Raw genomic sequence first — 16928 nt, 5'->3', positions numbered from 1 at the left:
GGAAAAGGGGGAAGGGGGGAGGTCCACAACTCTGCCCCTCCCCCCCCCCGAGCATCGAGCCCCCCACCAGCACCCGGGGGGAGGGGATGGGGGGGTGGGGGAAAAGGGGGCCGGGGGTGCTGCCCCCCCCATCCCCCCGCACCCCGGTATTAAACTGATGCCCAGCACCCCCCTGGCCCCGTTTATTCCTGGGGGGCTCGGCCCCCTCCCCCTCCCTCCCCAGGCCCTTCGGGGGGGTCCTGGGAAAGGAAGGGGGGTGGGGATTTGCGTCTTTGGGGGGTCCCGCTGCGGTTTTGGGCCTGGTTTTGTGGCCCCTCGTGTTTACCCGGCGGTTGCCATAGCGACGCGTCGCGCTCGGATGACGTAACGGTGGCGACAGCCAATCAGCGGTGAGGGCGGGAACGAGGTTGGGGCGTCACTTTGGGCGCGCCGTGGTGGGGGGAGCGCAACGCTGCTGGACTCAAGCGATATCCGGGGGGGTTGAGGGTTCCCGGCGCTCTCCGGGTGCTGTCGCGATACAGAAAATATCGTGGCACTCGCGGCGTCTCGTTCTGTCGCGATAAAGCAGCGCGGGACTGCTGGGTGGCGTCGCGCTAGGCCGCGTTTCCATGGCGACGTCAGGGCGTGGTCAAAGCGTCAAGGCGGTTCCTCATTGGTCCGTGGGCGGAGCTCGCGGGTTTGCCCCGCCCCTTTCCCCGGCCGCCAGGGGGCGCCGCGCGCGGAGCGGGGGCGCGCGCGGGGAATGGAGCTGCGCGGGGGGCCCGGTGAGGGGGGGGGAAAATGGGGATCCTGAGGGGAAAATGGGGATCCTGAGGGGAAAATGGGGTCTAGGAGGGGAAAATGAGGTCTGAGGGGGGAGTTGTGAGGGGAAATGGGGTCTGAAAGTGGTTCTGAGGGGAAAATGGGGGTCCTGAGGGGAAAATGGGGTCTGGGAGGGGAATTGTGAGGGGAAAATGGGGTCTGAGGGGGGAGTTGTGAGGGGAAATGGGGTCTGGGAGGGGAGTTGTGAGGGGAAACGGGGGGCTGAGAGGGGTTCTGAGGGGAAAATGGGGGTCCTGAGGGGAAAATGGGGTCTGGGAGGGGAGTTGTGAGGGGAAAATGGGGATCCTGAGGGGAAAATGGGGTCTGGGATGGGAGTATGGGGTCTGGGAGGGGAGTTATGAGGGGAAACGGGGGTCTGAGAGGGATTCTGAGGAGAAAGTGGGGTCTGAGAGGGGAGTTATGAGGGGAAAGTGGGGATCCTGAGGGGGAAGTGGGGTCTGAGGGAGGGAAAATGGGGTCTGAGGGGGTGAAATGGGGTCTGAGAGGGGGATCGTGAGGGGAAAATGGGGTCTGATGGGTTCTGAGGTGAAAATGGGCGTACCCCCGGGAGTGAATTGTGAGGGGGGTCCTGAGGACCGGAGTTTTGCTGAGGATTTGGGGGGGTCCTGTGTTATGGGAGGGGTCGTGAGGGAGGCAGTGGGATGGGGAGGGGGAGTGTGAGGGGAAAATGGGAGTCATGGGGGGAAATTGGAGTCCCGAGGATTTGGGGGAGAATTTCGGGGGTCCCTGAGGGGAAATGTCAGTGTTGGGGACGGGGGATTTTGGGGCTGGGGGGGGGGACACAAAGGGGGGGCTGTAAGTGCTGTGACCCCCCCCCGTGACCCCCAAATCCCCTCCCCAGATCCCGTCAGGAGAAGGAAAAAGCGCAAAAAGGACAAAAAACCGAAGGCACCCCCAAGGTGAGGGGGGGTCAGCGGGGCCGTGACCCCCCCATGACCCTTGTGCAGAATGGGGGAGGGGGCACACACGAGCAGAGCCCCCTTTTAGGGGGTGGCAGGGGGACATTCCGGGCCTCCCCTCCCCCTCCAGGGCTATTTTTAGCCCCGCGGGGCCGGGGGGGGCCTTGAGGTCATTTCTATTTTGGGGGGGTGATGGCCCAGAATGCCCCGCACCTGCCCCCCCCCCCCAGCTCGGGGGGGCCTCTGGGAGCTCCCAGCGCTCCCTTGGGACCATTCCCGGCTCCTCTGCCGCTCTGGGACCACCCCGGGACCACCCCCCAATATGGGGGAGACCCCCGAAGGGACCAGGTATGGGGGGGGCCGGGAGGGCAGACCCCCAAAGAGACCGGATTTTGGGGGTGAGGGGGCAGAGGGGAGACCCCCAAAGGGGTCGATTTTGGGGAAGGGGTGGCAGAAAGGAGACCCCCAAAACGATCAGATTTTGGAGAGGGGGGGAGACAGGAGACCCCTGATGGGACCAGATTTTGGGGAGGGGGGCAGAGAGGGGACCCCCAAAAGGATCAGATTTTGGGGGTGAAAAGGCAGAGGGGAGACCCTTGAAGGGACCAGATTTTGGGGAGGGGGTGGCAGAAAGGAGACCCCCAAAAGAACCAGATTTTGGGGAGGGGGGGATCAGAAAAGAGACCCCCAAAAGAACCAGATTTTGGGGAGGGGGGAGCACACAGGAGACCAAACATTACCAGATTTTGGGGAGGGGGTGACAAGACGAGGTTTGTTGTCACCTGGGGGTCCTGACCTGGCCACAGGGGGGTCCCATCTTTGCTGTGCCCCCCCTCAGGACCCCCACCCCCCCCCTCTGAGGAGCCCCCCGCCCCCCTCCCGGCTCCACCATCGCTGCCCGAGGCGCTGCTGGGCTCGGACGAGGGCGAGCAGGAGGATCCCCGGGATTACTGCAAAGGTGGGGACACCCCGCTGATTTTGGGGGTATTGGGGAGGGGTCCCCAAACCCCAGAGTGACCGCTGCTCCCTCCCCACGCCCCCCTCCCCAGGGGGGTATTACCCCGTTCGCATCGGGGACCTTTTCCACGGGCGCTACCACGTGGTTCGCAAGCTGGGCTGGGGACATTTCTCCACCGTGTGGCTCTGCTGGGACCTGCGGTGAGTGTGGGGACACCCGGGGGGGCTCCCCTGGGATTTGGGGAGGGGGCTCCCCTGGATTTTTTTTGCCTACCCCGAGCAGGAGGAAACGTTTTGTGGCGCTGAAGGTGGTGAAAAGCGCCCCCCAATACACCGAGACCGCCCTGGATGAGATCAAGCTGCTGAAATGTGTGAGTGCCCCCAGCGCCCACCCCCTCCCCAAATCAGAGACCCCCAAAATCCACCCCCATAACCCCCCCCCACACCCCCCCAGGTGCGGGATTCCGACCCCAGCGACCCCAACCGCGAGCACATCGTGCAGCTCATCGACGACTTCAAGATTTCGGGGGTCAATGGTGTCCGTATCCTTTTATTGGGGGGGGGGCGTTCACCTCGAGTTTTCCACCCCGTGGGGGGGGTCCCGGGGCTCTGGGGGCTCCTTGACTCCCCCTCCCCAAGATGTGTGCATGGTGCTGGAGGTGCTGGGGCACCAACTGCTGCGCTGGATCATCAAATCCAACTACCAGGGGCTGCCCCTGCCCTGCGTCAAGAGCATCGTCCGGCAGGTCAGGGGGGGCTGGGTGTCCCCAAACCCCCCGGGTGTGCTGCCCTGAGACCCCCAGAGCCCCCCCAAATCCAAAATGTGCTGCCCTGAGACCCCCAGATCCCCCCCAAATCCTCCTGGGCTCCCTGGGACGCCAAATGTGCTGCCCTGAGACCCCCAAAATCTCCCTGGGACCCCGAATGTGCTGCCCAGAGCCCCCCAAGTCCCTCCCAGATCCTCATGGGCACCCCAAATTCCCCCCAAATCCACCTGGGACCCCGAATGTGCTGCCCTGAGACCCCCAGAGCCCCCCCAAATCCCCCCAAATATCAAATGTGCTGCCCTGAGACCCCCAGATCCCCCCCAAATCCTCCTGGGCTCCCTGGGACCCCGAATGTGCTGCCCAGAGACTCCCAAATCCCCCTGGGACCCCAAATGTGCTGCCCAGAGCCCCCCCAGATTCCCCTGGGACCCCAAATGTGCTGCCCAAATCCCCCTGGGCTCCCTAGGATCCCAAATGTGCTTCCCAGAGACCGCCAAATCCCCCCTCAAATCCCCCTGGGACCCCAAATGTGCTGCCCAGAGACCCCCAAATCCCCCCCCAAATCTCCCTGGGACCCCAAATGTGCTGCCCAGAGCCCCCTAAATTCCCCTGGGACCTTAAATGTGCTGGCCAAATCCCCCTGGGCTCCCTAGGACCCCAAATGTGCTGCTCAGAGATCCCCAAAATCTCCCTGGGACCCTGAATGTGATGCCCAGAGACCCCCAAATCCCCCTCAAATGCCCTTGGGACCCCGAATGTGCTGCCCTGAGACCCCCAAATCCCCCCCAAACCCCCCTGGGATCCCAAATGTGCTTCCCAGATCCCCCCCAAACACCCCTGGGATCCCAAATGTCCTGCCCTGAGACCCCCAAAATCTCCCTGGGACCCCGAATGTGCTGCCCTGAGACCCCCAAGTCCCTCCCAGATCCTCATGGGGACCCCAAATCCCCCCCAAAATCCTCTTGAGGACCCCAAACAGCCCCCAAATCCTCTTGTGGGACCCCCCCAGATCCTCATATTCCCCCCTAAACACCCCCAGCTCCCCAACATCCCCTCAGGGTTCAGTTTGGGGAGGAATTTCTGCCCTCCCCACGTGCTTTGAGGTACCCCTCCCCAATTTGGGGTGCCCCCCGGATTTGGGGAGCCCCTTTCCCACGTGGGCCCCCCTGCAGGTGCTGGAGGGGCTGGATTACCTGCACACCAAGTGCAAGATCATCCACACGGACATCAAGCCCGAGAACGTGCTGCTGTGCGTGCAGGAGCCCTTCCTGCGGCACCTGGCGGCGCAGGCGGCGCGCTGGGCGCGGGGGGACGGCCCCCCCCGGGGAGCAGGTACCCCAAAATCCGTCCTTCAGGGGGCTGGGATCCCCAAAAATCATCCTCATGGGACTGGGTACCCTAAAAATCATCCCTGGGGGGCTGGGATCCCCAAAATCCATCACCTCGGGGAGCAGGTACCCCAAAATCTGTCCTTCAGGGGGCTGGGTACCCCAAAAATCATCCCTGGGGGGGATGAGTACCCCAAAAATCATCCCTGGGGGGGCTGAGTACCCCAAAATCCACCCTCAACCCCCCTTCCCCCGGGGAGCAGGTACCCCAAAATCCATCCCTGAGGGGGCTGGGTACCCCAAAAATCATCCTCAGCCTTTACCCCAGGGAGCAGGTACCCCAAAAATCATCCCTGGGGGGCTGGGTACCCCAAAATCCATCCTTATGGGGCTGGGTACCCCAAAATCTGTCCTGGGGGGCTGGGATCCCCAAAATCCATCCCCGGGGAGCAGGTACCCCAAAATCCATCCTCATGGGACTGGGTACCCCAAAAATCATCCCTGGTAGGGCTGGGATCCCCAAAATCCATCCTCAGCTCCTCCCCCGGGGAGCAGGTACCCCAAAATCTGTCCTGGGGTAAAGGTACCCCAAAAATCATCCCTGGGGGGGCTGGGTACCCCAAAATCCATCCTCATGGGACTGGGTACCCCAAAAATCATCCGTGGGGGGATGGGACCCCCAAAATCCACCCCCACAGGGAGCAGGTACCCCAAAATCTGTCCTTTGGGGGGGCTGGGTACCCCAAAAATCATCTTTAGCCCCTCCCACAGGGAGCAGGTACCCCAAAATCTGTCCTGGGGGGGATGGGTACCCCAAAATCCATCCTTGGGCTAAAGGTACCCCAAAATCCAGTCCTGGAGGGATGGGATCTCCAAAATTCATCCCTGGGGGGGATGGGTACCCCAAAATTCATCCTCAACCTCCCCCCGGGGAGCAGGTACCCCAAAATCTGTCGTGGGTGGGGCTGGTACGCCAAAAATCATCATCCCTGGAGTACCAGTGACCTCAAAATCCATCCAGGTGTGCAGGTAACCCCAAAAATCCATCCAGGTGGGCAGGTAACCCCAAAAATCCATCCAGGTAACCCCAAAATCCATCCAGGTGTGCAGGTAACCCCAAAATCCATCCAGGTGTGCAGGTAACCACAAAATCCACCCCAAGAGTGCAGGTAACCCCAAAATCCATGCAGGTAACCCCAAAAATCCATGCAGGTGGGCAGGTAGCCCCAAAATCCATCCAGGTAACCCCAAAATCCATCCAGGTGTGCAGGTAGCCCCAAAATCCATCCAGGAGTTCAGGTAACCCCAAAATCCATCCAGGTGTGCAGGTAACCCCAAAATCCATCCAGGTGTGCAGGTAACCACAAAATCCACCCCAAGAGTGCAGGTAACCCCAAAATCCATCCAGGTAACCCCAAAATCCATCCAGGTAACCCCAAAATCCACCCCAAGAGTGCAGGTAGCCCCAAAATTCATCCAGTTGTTCTGGTAGCTGTGATCCCCCAGTGAACAGGTGACCCCAACCCCCACACCTGGGCTGGGTCACCTGTGCTGACCCCGTGTCCTGTCTGTCCACAGTGAGCTCTGCACCTCAGGAGGAACCTGTGAGTGCCAGGCACAGCTGGGTGTGCTCACATGTGTGTGCTGACATGTGTGTGCTCATCTGAGTGTGGTGACATGTGTGTGCTTACCTGTGTGTGTGTGCTGACATGTGTGTGTGTGCTCACCTGTGTGTGTGTGCTGACATGCGTGTGCTCATCTCTGTGTGCTCACCTGTGTGTGTGTGCTCACCTGTGTGTGTGTGCTGACATGTGTGTGCTCACCTGTGTGTGCTCACCTGTGTGTGTGTGCTCACCTGTGTGTGTGTGTGTGTGTGTGTGTGTGCTCACCTGTGTGTGTGTGTGTGTGTGTGTGTGTGTGTGTGTGTGTGTGTGTGTGTGTGCTCACCTGTGTGTGTGTGTGTGTGTGTGTGTGTGCTCACCTGTGTGTGTGTGTGTGTGTGTGTGTGTGTGTGTGCTCACTTGTGTGTGTGTGTGTGTGTGTGTGTGTGCTCACCTGTGTGTGTGTGTGTGTGTGTGTGTGCTCACCTGTGTGTGCTCACATGTGTGTGTGTGTGCTCACATGTGTGTGTGTGTGTGTGTGCTCACCTGTATGTGCTCACATGTGTGTGTGTGTGCTCACCTGTGTGTGTGTGTGTGTGTGTGTGTGTGTGCTCACCTGTGTGTGTGTGTGTGTGTGTGTGTGTGTGTGCTCACCTGTGTGTGTGTGTGTGTGTGTGTGTGTGTGTGTGTGTGCTCACATGTGTGTGTGTGTGTGTGTGTGTGTGCTCACCTGTGTGTGTGTGTGTGTGTGTGTGTGTGCTCACATGTGTGTGTGTGTGTGTGTGTGTGTGTGTGTGTGTGCTCACTTGTGTGTGTGTGTGTGTGTGTGTGTGTGTGTGCTCACCTGTGTGTGTGTGTGTGTGTGTGTGTGTGCTCACCTGTGTGTGTGTGTGTGTGTGTGTGTGTGCTCACCTGTGTGTGTGTGTGTGTGTGTGTGTGTGTGTGTGTGCTCACATGTGTGTGTGTGTGTGTGTGTGTGTGTGTGCTCACCTGTGTGTGTGTGTGTGTGTGTGTGTGTGTGTGCTCACCTGTGTGTGTGTGTGTGTGTGTGTGTGTGTGTGTGTGCTCACATGTGTGTGTGTGTGTGTGTGTGTGTGTGTGCTCACCTCTGTGTGTGTGTGTGTGTGTGTGTGTGTGCTCACCTGTGTGTGTGTGTGTGTGTGTGTGTGCTCACCTGTGTGTGTGTGTGTGTGTGTGTGTGTGCTCACCTGTGTGTGTGTGTGTGTGTGTGTGTGTGTGCGCTCACCTGTGTGTGTGTGTGTGTGTGTGTGCTGACGTGTGTGTGTGTGTGTGTGTGTGTGTGTGTGTGTGTGTGTGTGCTCACCTGTGTGTGTGTGTGTGTGTGTGTGCTCACATGTGTGTGTGTGTGTGTGTGTGTGTGTGTGCTCACCTGTGTGTGTGTGTGTGTGTGTGTGTGTGTGTGTGTGTGTGTGTGTGCTCACCTGTGTGTGTGTGTGTGTGTGTGTGTGTGTGTGCTCACCTGTGTGTGTGTGTGTGTGTGTGTGTGTGTGCTCACATGTGTGTGTGTGTGTGTGTGTGTGTGCTCACATGTGTGTGTGTGTGTGTGTGTGTGTGTGTGCTCACCTGTGTGTGTGTGTGTGTGTGTGTGTGTGTGTGTGTGTGTGTGTGTGTGCTCACCTGTGTGTGTGTGTGTGTGTGTGTGTGTGTGTGCTCACCTGTGTGTGTGTGTGTGTGTGTGTGTGTGTGCTCACCTGTGTGTGTGTGTGTGTGTGTGTGTGTGTGTGTGTGTGTGTGTGTGTGTGTGTGTGTGTGTGTGTGTGTGTGCTCACCTGTGTGTGTGTGTGTGTGTGTGTGTGTGTGTGTGTGTGTGTGTGTGTGTGCTCACCTGTGTGTGTGTGTGTGTGTGTGTGTGTGCTGACATGTGTGTGCTCACCTGTGCTCACCTGCTCTCACACACCTGTGTGCGCCCTCTCACCTGAGCATGCTCACCTGTGTGCCCTTGCATGTTTTTGCACACGTGTGTGCCCTTTGTCCCCCAAATCCCATCCCGGGACCCCCCAAAATCGCGGATTCCCCCCCAAATCCGTGTCCCCCCCCCAGGATCGGCTGTCGCGGGCTCAGCGGCGCCGGCGGCGGCGGCGACAGCGGCGACAGCGCCAACTGCTGGCACAGAGACTGCGGGACCTGGAACAGCTGCGCGACAGCGCGGGGACACCGGGGGGACACAGCGACACGGGTCAGGGATCACAGTGACACCGGGGGGACACAGCGACGCCGGGGGGACACAGCGACACGGGTCAGGGATCACAGTGACACCGGGGGGACACAGCGACACGGCTCAGGGGACACCGGGGGGACACAGCGACACGGGTCAGGGATCACAGTGACACCGGGGGGACACAGCGACACCGGGGGGACACAGCGACACGGGTCAGGGATCACAGTGACACCGGGGGGACACAGCGACACGGGTCAGGGATCACAGTGACACCGGGGGGACACAGCGACACGGGTCAGGGGACGCCGGGGGAACATTGGGGGGACACAGTGACACGGGTCAGGGCTTGGGGACACAGTGACACGGGTCAGGCGACACTGGGGGGACACAGCGACACGGGTCAGGGATCACAGTGACACCGGGGGGACACTGGGGACACGAGGGGACATTGGGGACACTGAGGGGACACAGCGACACTGGGGGGACACATTGACATGGGTCAGGGGACACCGGGGGGACACAGTGACACGGGTCAGGGGACACAGTTACACCGGGAGGACACTGCAGACACCAGGGGGACATTGAGGGGGGACACAGCAACACGGGTCAGGGGACACCGGGGGGACACTGGAAGGGGGTGGGGGACAAATCGGGGTCCCCAGGGTGGGGTTGGGATGTGCAGGCCACCCCCAATAACGACCTGAGAGTCTCTGGGGACGATTTTGGGGTCCCTGGATGAATTTTGGGGGTGCAAAATGTGGAAGGTGGGGGTTGTTAATGACCCCCTGAGCGTTTTTGGGGTGAATTTTGGGATGAATTTTGGGGTCCCTGGATGAGTTTTGGGGGTGCAGAATTGTAGAGGAGTGTTAATGAACACCTGAGCAGTTTTTGGGCTGAATTGTCAGATCTCTGGGGATGATTTTGGGGTCCCTGCATGAATTTTGGGTTCCCTGGATGAGTTTTGGGGATGCAGAAACGTGGGAGGTTTGTTAATGCCCCCCTGAGCGTTTTTTGGAGTGAATTTTTGAGTCTCTGGGGATGATTTTGGGGTCTCTGGATGAATTTTGAGGAGTGCAATCAGAATTTGGGGTTGCAGAAACATAGAGGGGGGTTTGTTAATAAACACCTGAGCATTTTTAGGGTGAATTTTGGGGTCTCTGGCGATGATTTTTGGGGTCCCTGGACCTGTTTTGGGGAGTCCCATCAGAATTTGAGGGTGCAGAAATGTGGAAGAACATTAATGAACACCTGAGCGATTTTGGGGTGAATTTTGGGGTCCCTGGATGAATTTTGGGGGTGCAGAAATGTGGAAGGGTGCTAATGAACACCTGAGTGTTTTGGGGTGAAATTTTGGGGTGAGTTTTGGGGTCCCTGGGGATGATTTTGGGTTCCCTGGATGAATTCTGGGGATGCAGAAACGTGGAAGGGAGGGTTTGTTAATGACCCCCTGAGCGTTTTTGGGGGTGAATTTTGGGGTCTCTGGGATGATTCTGGGGTCCCTGGATGAATTTTGAGGAGTGCAATCAGAATTTGGGGTTGCAGAAACATAGAGGGGGGTTTGTTAATAAACACCTGAGCATTTTTAGGGTGAATTTTGGGGTCTCTGGGGATGATTTTGGGGTCTCTGGATGAATTTTGGGGTCTCTGGATGAATTTTGGGGTCCCTGAGGATGATTTTGGGGTCCCTGGGGATGAATTTCGGGTTCTCCAGGGATGATTTTGGGGTCTCTGGATGAATTCTGGGGATGCAGAAACGTGGAAGGGGAGGTTTGTTAATGCCCCCCTGAGCATTTTTGGGGTGAATTTTGGGGTCTCTGGGGATGATTTTGAGGTCCTTGGATGAATTTTGGGGGTGCAGAAATGTGTGAGGCTGTAAATCACCCCCTGAGCATTTTGGGGGTGAATTTTGGGCTGAATTTTGGGGTCTTTGGAGATGATTTTGGGGTCCCTGAGGATGATTTTGGGTTCTCCAGGGATGATTTTGGGGTCTCTGGATGAATTTTGGGGTCCCTGGGGATGATTTTGGGGTCCATGGATGTGTTTTGGGTGTGCAGAAATGTGGAAGGGGAGTTTGTTAATGCCCCCCTGAGCATTTTTGGGGTGAATTTTGGGGTCTCTGGGGATGATTTTGAGGTCCCTGGGGATGATTTTGGGGTCTCTGGATGAATTTTGGGTTCTCCAGGGATGATTTTGGGGTCCCTGGATGAATTCTGGGGATGCAGAAACATGGAAGGGGAGTTTCTTAATGCCCCCCTGAGCGTTTTTTGGGATGAATTTTGGGCTGAATTTTGTTGTTTCAGCCTCTCTCTCTCATTTCCCCCCCCCCAGAAGCCCCCCCAGACCCCCCGGAGGAGCTCGGGGGGAGCCCCCCGAGCGGGGCCTCGTCCTCGGGGGTGCACACGCTGCCCCCGGGGGGCTCCAGCGATGGATTCTCGGGGGGCTCCTGCGCCTCGGGGGGGATCCCGGCGCCCTCCCGGCGCCCCCCCAGCCCCAGCTCCGCCTCGGATTCGCTCTTCACCCCCACGTCCGGCTCGCTGCTCTCGGGGGGCTCCGAGGGCATCCCCAAAAACCTCGGTCCGTGCGGGATTTGGGGTTTGGGGGGGGATTTGGGGTTTGGCAGAGGATTTAGGGGAGGATTTAGGGGTGGATTTGGGGTTGGGGGGGGATTTAGGGGAGGATTCAGGGGGGATTTGGGGTTTGGGGGGATTTGGGAGGGGGATTTGGGGGTTGGAGAGGTTTTAGGGGGGATTTGGGGGAGGATTTGGGGGGGATTTGGGGTTTGGGGGAGGATTCAGGGGAGGATTTGGGGAGGATTTGGGGTTTGGGGGAGGATTTGGGGGGGGGATTTGGGGTTTGGGGGAGGGGATTTGGGGTTTGGGGGAGGATTCAGGGGAGGATTTAGGGGGTGATTTGGGGTTTGGGGAAGGATTTAGGGAGGGATTTGGGGTTTGGGGGAGGATTCAGAGAAGGATTTAGGGGGAGGATTTGGGGTTTGGGGGAGAATTCAGGGGAGGATTTGGGGGGGATTTGGGGTTTGGGGTGGATTTGGGGTTTGGGGGAGGATTCAGGGGGGGATTTGGGGGGGGATTTGGGGTGGGATTTGGGGTTTGGGGAAGGATTTAGGGGGGGATTTGGGGTTTGGGAGTGGATTTGGGGTTTGGGGGAGGATTTAGGAGGAAGATTTGGGGTTTGGGGGAGGATTCAGGGGAGGATTTGGGGGGTGATTTGGGGTTTGGAGGTGGATTTGGGGTTTGGGGGGGATTTAGGGGGGGATTTGGGGTTTGGGGGAGGATTTAGGGGGAGGATTTGGGGTTTGGGGGAGAATTCAGGGGAGGATTTGGGGGGATTTGGGGTTTGGAGGTGGATTTGGGGTTTGGGGGGGATTTAGGGGGGGATTTGGGGTTTGGGGGGGATTTAGGGGGAGGATTTGGGGGAATTTGGGGTTTGGGGTGGATTTGGGGTTTGGGGGAGGATTCAGGGGGGGATTTGGGGGGGGATTTGGGGTTTGGGGAAGGATTTAGGGGGGGATTTGGGGTTTGGGAGAGGATTTGGGGTTTGAGGGAGGATTTAGGGAGGGATTTGGGGTTTGGGGGGCGATCTGGGGGGGATTTGGGGTTTGGGGTGAGATTCAGGGGTGGATTTGGGGTTTGGGGGGGATTCAGGAGGGGATTTGGGGTTTGGGGGTGGATTTAGGGGAGGATTTGGGGGCTGTGTGGAGGATTCAGGGGGGGATTTGAGGTTTGGGGGGGGATTTAGGGGAGGATTTGGGGTTTGGGGGAGGATTCAGGGGAGGATTTAGGGGAGGGATTTGGGGTTTGGGGGTGGATTAGGGGTTTGGGGGAGGATTTAGGAGGAGGATTTGGGGTTTGGCAGAGGATTTAGGGGGGGATTTGGAGGAGGATTTGGGGTTTGGGGGTGGATTTGGGGTTTGGGGAAGGATTTAGGGGGGATTTGGGGATTGAGGGAGGATTTAGGGGGAGGATTTGGGGGGGATTTGGGGTTTGGGGGAGGATTCAGGGGAGGATTTGGGGGGGGATTTGGGGTTTGGGGGAGGATTCAGGGAGGATTTGGGGGGGGATTTGGGGTTTGGGGAAGGATTTAGGGGGGGATTTAGGGGGGGATTTGGGGTTTGGGGTGGATTTGGGGTTTGGGGGAGGATTCAGGGGAGGATTTGGGGTTTGGGAGAGAAGTCAGGGAGGGATTTGGGGTTCAGGGGAGGATTTGGGGAGGGATTTGGGGTTTGGGGGTGGATTTGGGGTTTGGGGGAGGATTTAGGGGAGGATTCAGGGGGGGATTTGGGGGGTGATTTGGGGTTTGGAGAAGGATTTAGGAGGGGATTTGGGGTTTGGCAGAGGATTTAGGGGGTGATCTGTGGGGGGATTTGGGATTTGGGGGGATTTAGGGGGGATTTGGGGGTTGGAGGAGCTATTTGGGGAGGATTTGGGGTTTGGAGGGGCAGTTTGGGGGGTTTTGGGGGGTCAGGATGAGGAATTGGGGAGGAAACTGGAGGATTTTAGAGTTGGGGACTTGGAGGAGCAATTTGGGGCGGATCTGGGGAGGTGTTTGGGGTATGAAGGGATAATTTGGGGTGGATTTGGGGGCTGTGTGGGGGGTCCCGGGTGTCCCCCCCCATCCCTGGGGGTCCCGGGTGTCCCCCCCCAACCCCCCTGTCCCTGCAGGGGAGGGGGCTCTGCCGGAGGGGCAGGAGAACCCCCTGGACCCCCGCGCTGCCCCTCGGCTGAGAATCAAAATCGCTGACCTGGGCAACGGCTGCTGGGTGGTGAGACTGGGAGCACTGGGAGGGACTGGGAGGGACTGGGAGCACTGGGAGGGACTGGGAGGGACTGGGAGCACTGGGAGAGACTGGGAGGGAACTGGGGGGCACTGGGAGAGACTGGGGGGGACTGGGAGCACTGGGAGGGACTGGGGGGGAACTGGGGGAACTGGGGGGGACTGGGGAGAGACTGGGGAGGGATTGGGAGGGACTGGGAGCACTGGGAGAGACTGGGAGGGACTGGGGGGAACTGGAGGGAGACCAGGGGGGAACTGGGAGGGACTGGGAGCACTGAGAGGGACTGGGAGCACTGGGAGGGACTGGGAGGGACTGGGGGGGAACTGGGAGGGAGCTGGGAGGGACTGGGAGGGACTGGGAGCACTGGGAGGGAAACTGGGAGAGACTGGGGGAACTTGTGGGGGGAGTAGGAGCACTGGGAGGGACTGGGGAGGGAACTGGGAGGGAACTGGGAGAGACTGGGAGGGAGCTGGGAGGGACTGGGGGGGCACTGGGAGGGACTGGGGGGACTGAGAGGGGCACTGGGAGCACTGGGAGGGACTGGGGGGGTCACTGGGGGCACGGTTTTGGGGTCTGGGGGTTTTTAGCTGATTTGAGGGGTTCTGGGGATATTTGGGGTGTTTGGGGTGTTCGTGTCTGTGGGGTTTTTTGGGGGGATATTTGGGGGTTTTGGGGTTTTTTGGCTCTCCCGTGACCCCGCTGACCCCTGAGTGTCTGGGGTTTCTTTTGGGCTAACTGTGGTTTTTTGGGGTGTTTTTGGGGTGTTTTTGGGGTGTTTTTTGGGCTGTTTTTTGGGGTGTTTTTGTGGGGTTTTGGGCTGTTTTTTGGGGTGTTTTTGGGGTGTTTTTGGGGTGTCTGTGGTGGTTTTGGGGTGTTTTTGGGGTGTTTTTGGGGTGTTTTTGGGATGTCTGGGGTGTTTTTGGGGTGTTTTTGGGGTGTTTTTGTCTGTCCCGTGACCCCCCCGCCCCCCCAGCACAAACACTTCACCGAGGACATCCAGACCCGGCAGTACCGGGCCCTGGAGGTGCTGCTGGGGGCGGGGTACGGGCCCCCGGCCGACATCTGGAGCACGGCCTGCATGGTGAGGGGGGGGCTAGTGATGGCCAGGGGCTAATGGGGGGGCTAGTGATGGCCAGGGGGCTAGCGAGGGGAGGGGAGGGCTAGTGATAGCCACAGGGCTAGTGGGGAGAGGGGATGGGCTAGTGATGGCCACGGGGCTAGTGAGGGGGCTAATGATGGCCATGGGGTGAGGGGAGGGCTAGTGATAGCCACAGGGCTAGTGGGGAGAGGGGATGGGCTAGTGATGGCCATGGGGCTAGGGGGGAGAGGGGAGGGGCTAGTGATGGCCAAAGGGCTAGTGGGAGGGGCTAGTGATAGCCACAGGGCTAGCAGGGGGGCTGGTGATGGCCATGGGGTGAGTGGGGAGCTAGTGATAGCCACAGGGCTAGCAAGGGGGGCTACTGATGGCCATGGGGCTAGCGAGGGGAGGGGAGGGGCTAGTGATAGCCACAGGGTTAGCGTGGGAAGTGAGGGGACTAGTGATGGCCCCGGGGGTAGTGGGAGTGAGGGGATGGGCTAGTGATGGCCATGGGGTGAGGGGGAGCTAGTGATGGCCACAGGGCTAGCAAGGGTGAGGGGAGGGGCTAGTGATAGCCACAGGGCTAGTGGGGGGAGCGGTGGGGTTACTGATGGCCACGGGGCTAGCAGGGGGAGCTAGTGATAGCCACAGGTATAGCAGGGGGGCTACTGATGGCCATGGGGCTAGTGGAGGGGCTACTGATGGCCACAGTGCTAGTGTGGGGAGGGTGGATGCTAGTGATGGCCACAGGGCTAGCAGGGTCAGGGGAGGTTCTGAAAGCCAAGGGGCCAGCGTGGGGAGGGGCTACTGAGAGCCGTGGGGTGAGGGGGGCTACTGATGGCCATGGGGCTAGTGTGGGGGGGCTACTGATAGCCACAGGGCTAGCAGAGTGAGATGGGGCTCTGGTAGCCACAGTGAGGGGGCTGCTGATGGCCATGGGGGGTGGTAGGTGTTCTGATAGCCCCAGAGCTGCCATGGTGAGGGGGCTACTGCTAGCCCCAGGGCTAGCGGGGTGACAGGAGGGGCTCTGAGGGACCCCCAGGGTGGGGGTTGGTTGCCCCCACCCCCCTCTCAGTTGCCCACTGTCCCTGCAGGCGTTCGAGCTGGCCACCGGCGATTACCTGTTCGAGCCCCACTCGGGGGAGGAGTACAGCAGGGACGAGGGTGGGTGTGGCCAGGATCGGGGTGGGTGTGGCCACGAGGGTGGGTGTGGCCGTGAGGGTGGGTGTGGCCAGGATGGGGTGAGTGTGGCCTGGATGGGGTGGGTGTGGTCTCTGATAGCCAATAGGAGGCCAAAGAGGTGTGGCCTGATCCGGGGTTGTGGCCATGGGGGGGGTGAGGCCTCAAACTAGGGGGCGTGGCCTGTGGTGGCGTGGTTCAAAGTGGGTGGAGCCTTTCTGGGGGTGGCAGCCAATAGGAGGCGGGGTTGGCCAAGAGGGCGTGGCCAAGTCAATGTCCCCACATGGGGGTGGGGCGAGAAGGGCTGGAGCAGCAGGGTGGGCGTGGCTAAAGGGGGTGGGCGTGGCTGAAGCGGAGCCCCGCCCTCCCCAGACCACATCGCCCACGTGATCGAGCTGCTGGGGGAGATCCCGCGGCACGTGGCCCTGGGGGGGCGCTACTCACGCGAGTTCTTCAACAGGAAAGGTGAGGGGGGGCAGGGGCGGGGCCAGGGGGTGTGGTCAGTGGGTGTGGTCACGGGGTGTGGCCAGGTCTGGGTATGGTCTGCTGGGTGTGGTCAGCGCTGGGTGTGGTCACTGGGTGTGGCCCTTTGTGACATAGGTTTCCCCATCAGGGCCGTGTGCCCATGCCCTGTGTGACACAAGTGTCCCCATCAGGGGCGTGTCCCCATGCCCTGTGTGACACAGGTGTCCCCATCAGGGGCGTGTCCCCATGCCCTGTGTGACACAAGTGTCCCCATCAGGGGCGTGTCCCCGTGCCCTGCCACAGGTGTCCCCATCAGGGGTGTCCCTGTGCCCTGTGTGACACAGGTGACCCCAGGGGCGTGTCCCTGTGCCCTGTGTGACACAGGTGTCTCCATCAGGGGAGTGTCCCCATCAGGGGCGTGTCCCCATCAGGGGCGTGTCCCCATGCCCTGTGTGACACAGGTGTCCCCAGGGGCGTGTCCCTGTGCCCTGTGTGACACAGGTGTCCCCTTCAGGGGCGTGTCCCCATTCCCTGCGTGACACAGGTGTCCCCTCCCCAGGTGAGCTGCGCCACATCCGGCACCTGCGGCCCTGGGGGCTGCGGGCGGTGCTGCAGGAGAAGTACGAGTGGCCGCGGGGGCCGGCGGCCGCCTTCGCCCGCTTCCTGCGGCCCATGCTGGCCTTCGAGCCCGACCGCAGGGCCACGGCCCGGCAGTGCCTGCAGCACCCCTGGCTCCGCCCCTAGCCCCGCCCCTGGTGCCAATAAACCATGGCCTCAATAAACCACAGCCTCAATAAACAACAGCCTCAATAAACCATGGCCCAGCAGTGCCTGCAGCAGCCCTGGCTCCGCCCCTAGCCC

General features: G+C 60.2%; 1 protein-coding gene across 1 annotated transcript; it reads left to right on the top strand.

The window, feature by feature from the left end:
• The first annotated feature begins 358 nt into the window (after nucleotides 1–358).
• On the top strand, nucleotides 359–16878 carry SRPK3 (SRSF protein kinase 3). The gene is made up of 17 exons (XM_033083458.1): nucleotides 359–363; nucleotides 1664–1721; nucleotides 1952–2069; nucleotides 2560–2679; nucleotides 2771–2879; nucleotides 2962–3049; nucleotides 3133–3220; nucleotides 3318–3424; nucleotides 4618–4777; nucleotides 6352–6377; nucleotides 8436–8571; nucleotides 10882–11127; nucleotides 13233–13333; nucleotides 14319–14426; nucleotides 15518–15587; nucleotides 15975–16067; nucleotides 16627–16878. The coding sequence occupies exons 1-17, from the start codon at nucleotides 359–361 to the stop codon at nucleotides 16809–16811; spliced, it is 1818 nt and encodes a 605-aa protein (XP_032939349.1). The 3' UTR covers nucleotides 16812–16878.
• The last annotated feature ends 50 nt before the right edge of the window (nucleotides 16879–16928 follow it).

This window comes from Catharus ustulatus, chromosome 32 (assembly GCF_009819885.2).
Source record: "Catharus ustulatus isolate bCatUst1 chromosome 32, bCatUst1.pri.v2, whole genome shotgun sequence".
NCBI lineage: Eukaryota > Metazoa > Chordata > Aves > Passeriformes > Turdidae > Catharus > Catharus ustulatus.
Note: the sequence above shows the minus strand (reverse complement) of the source record. Positions and strands in the feature narration are given on the sequence as shown.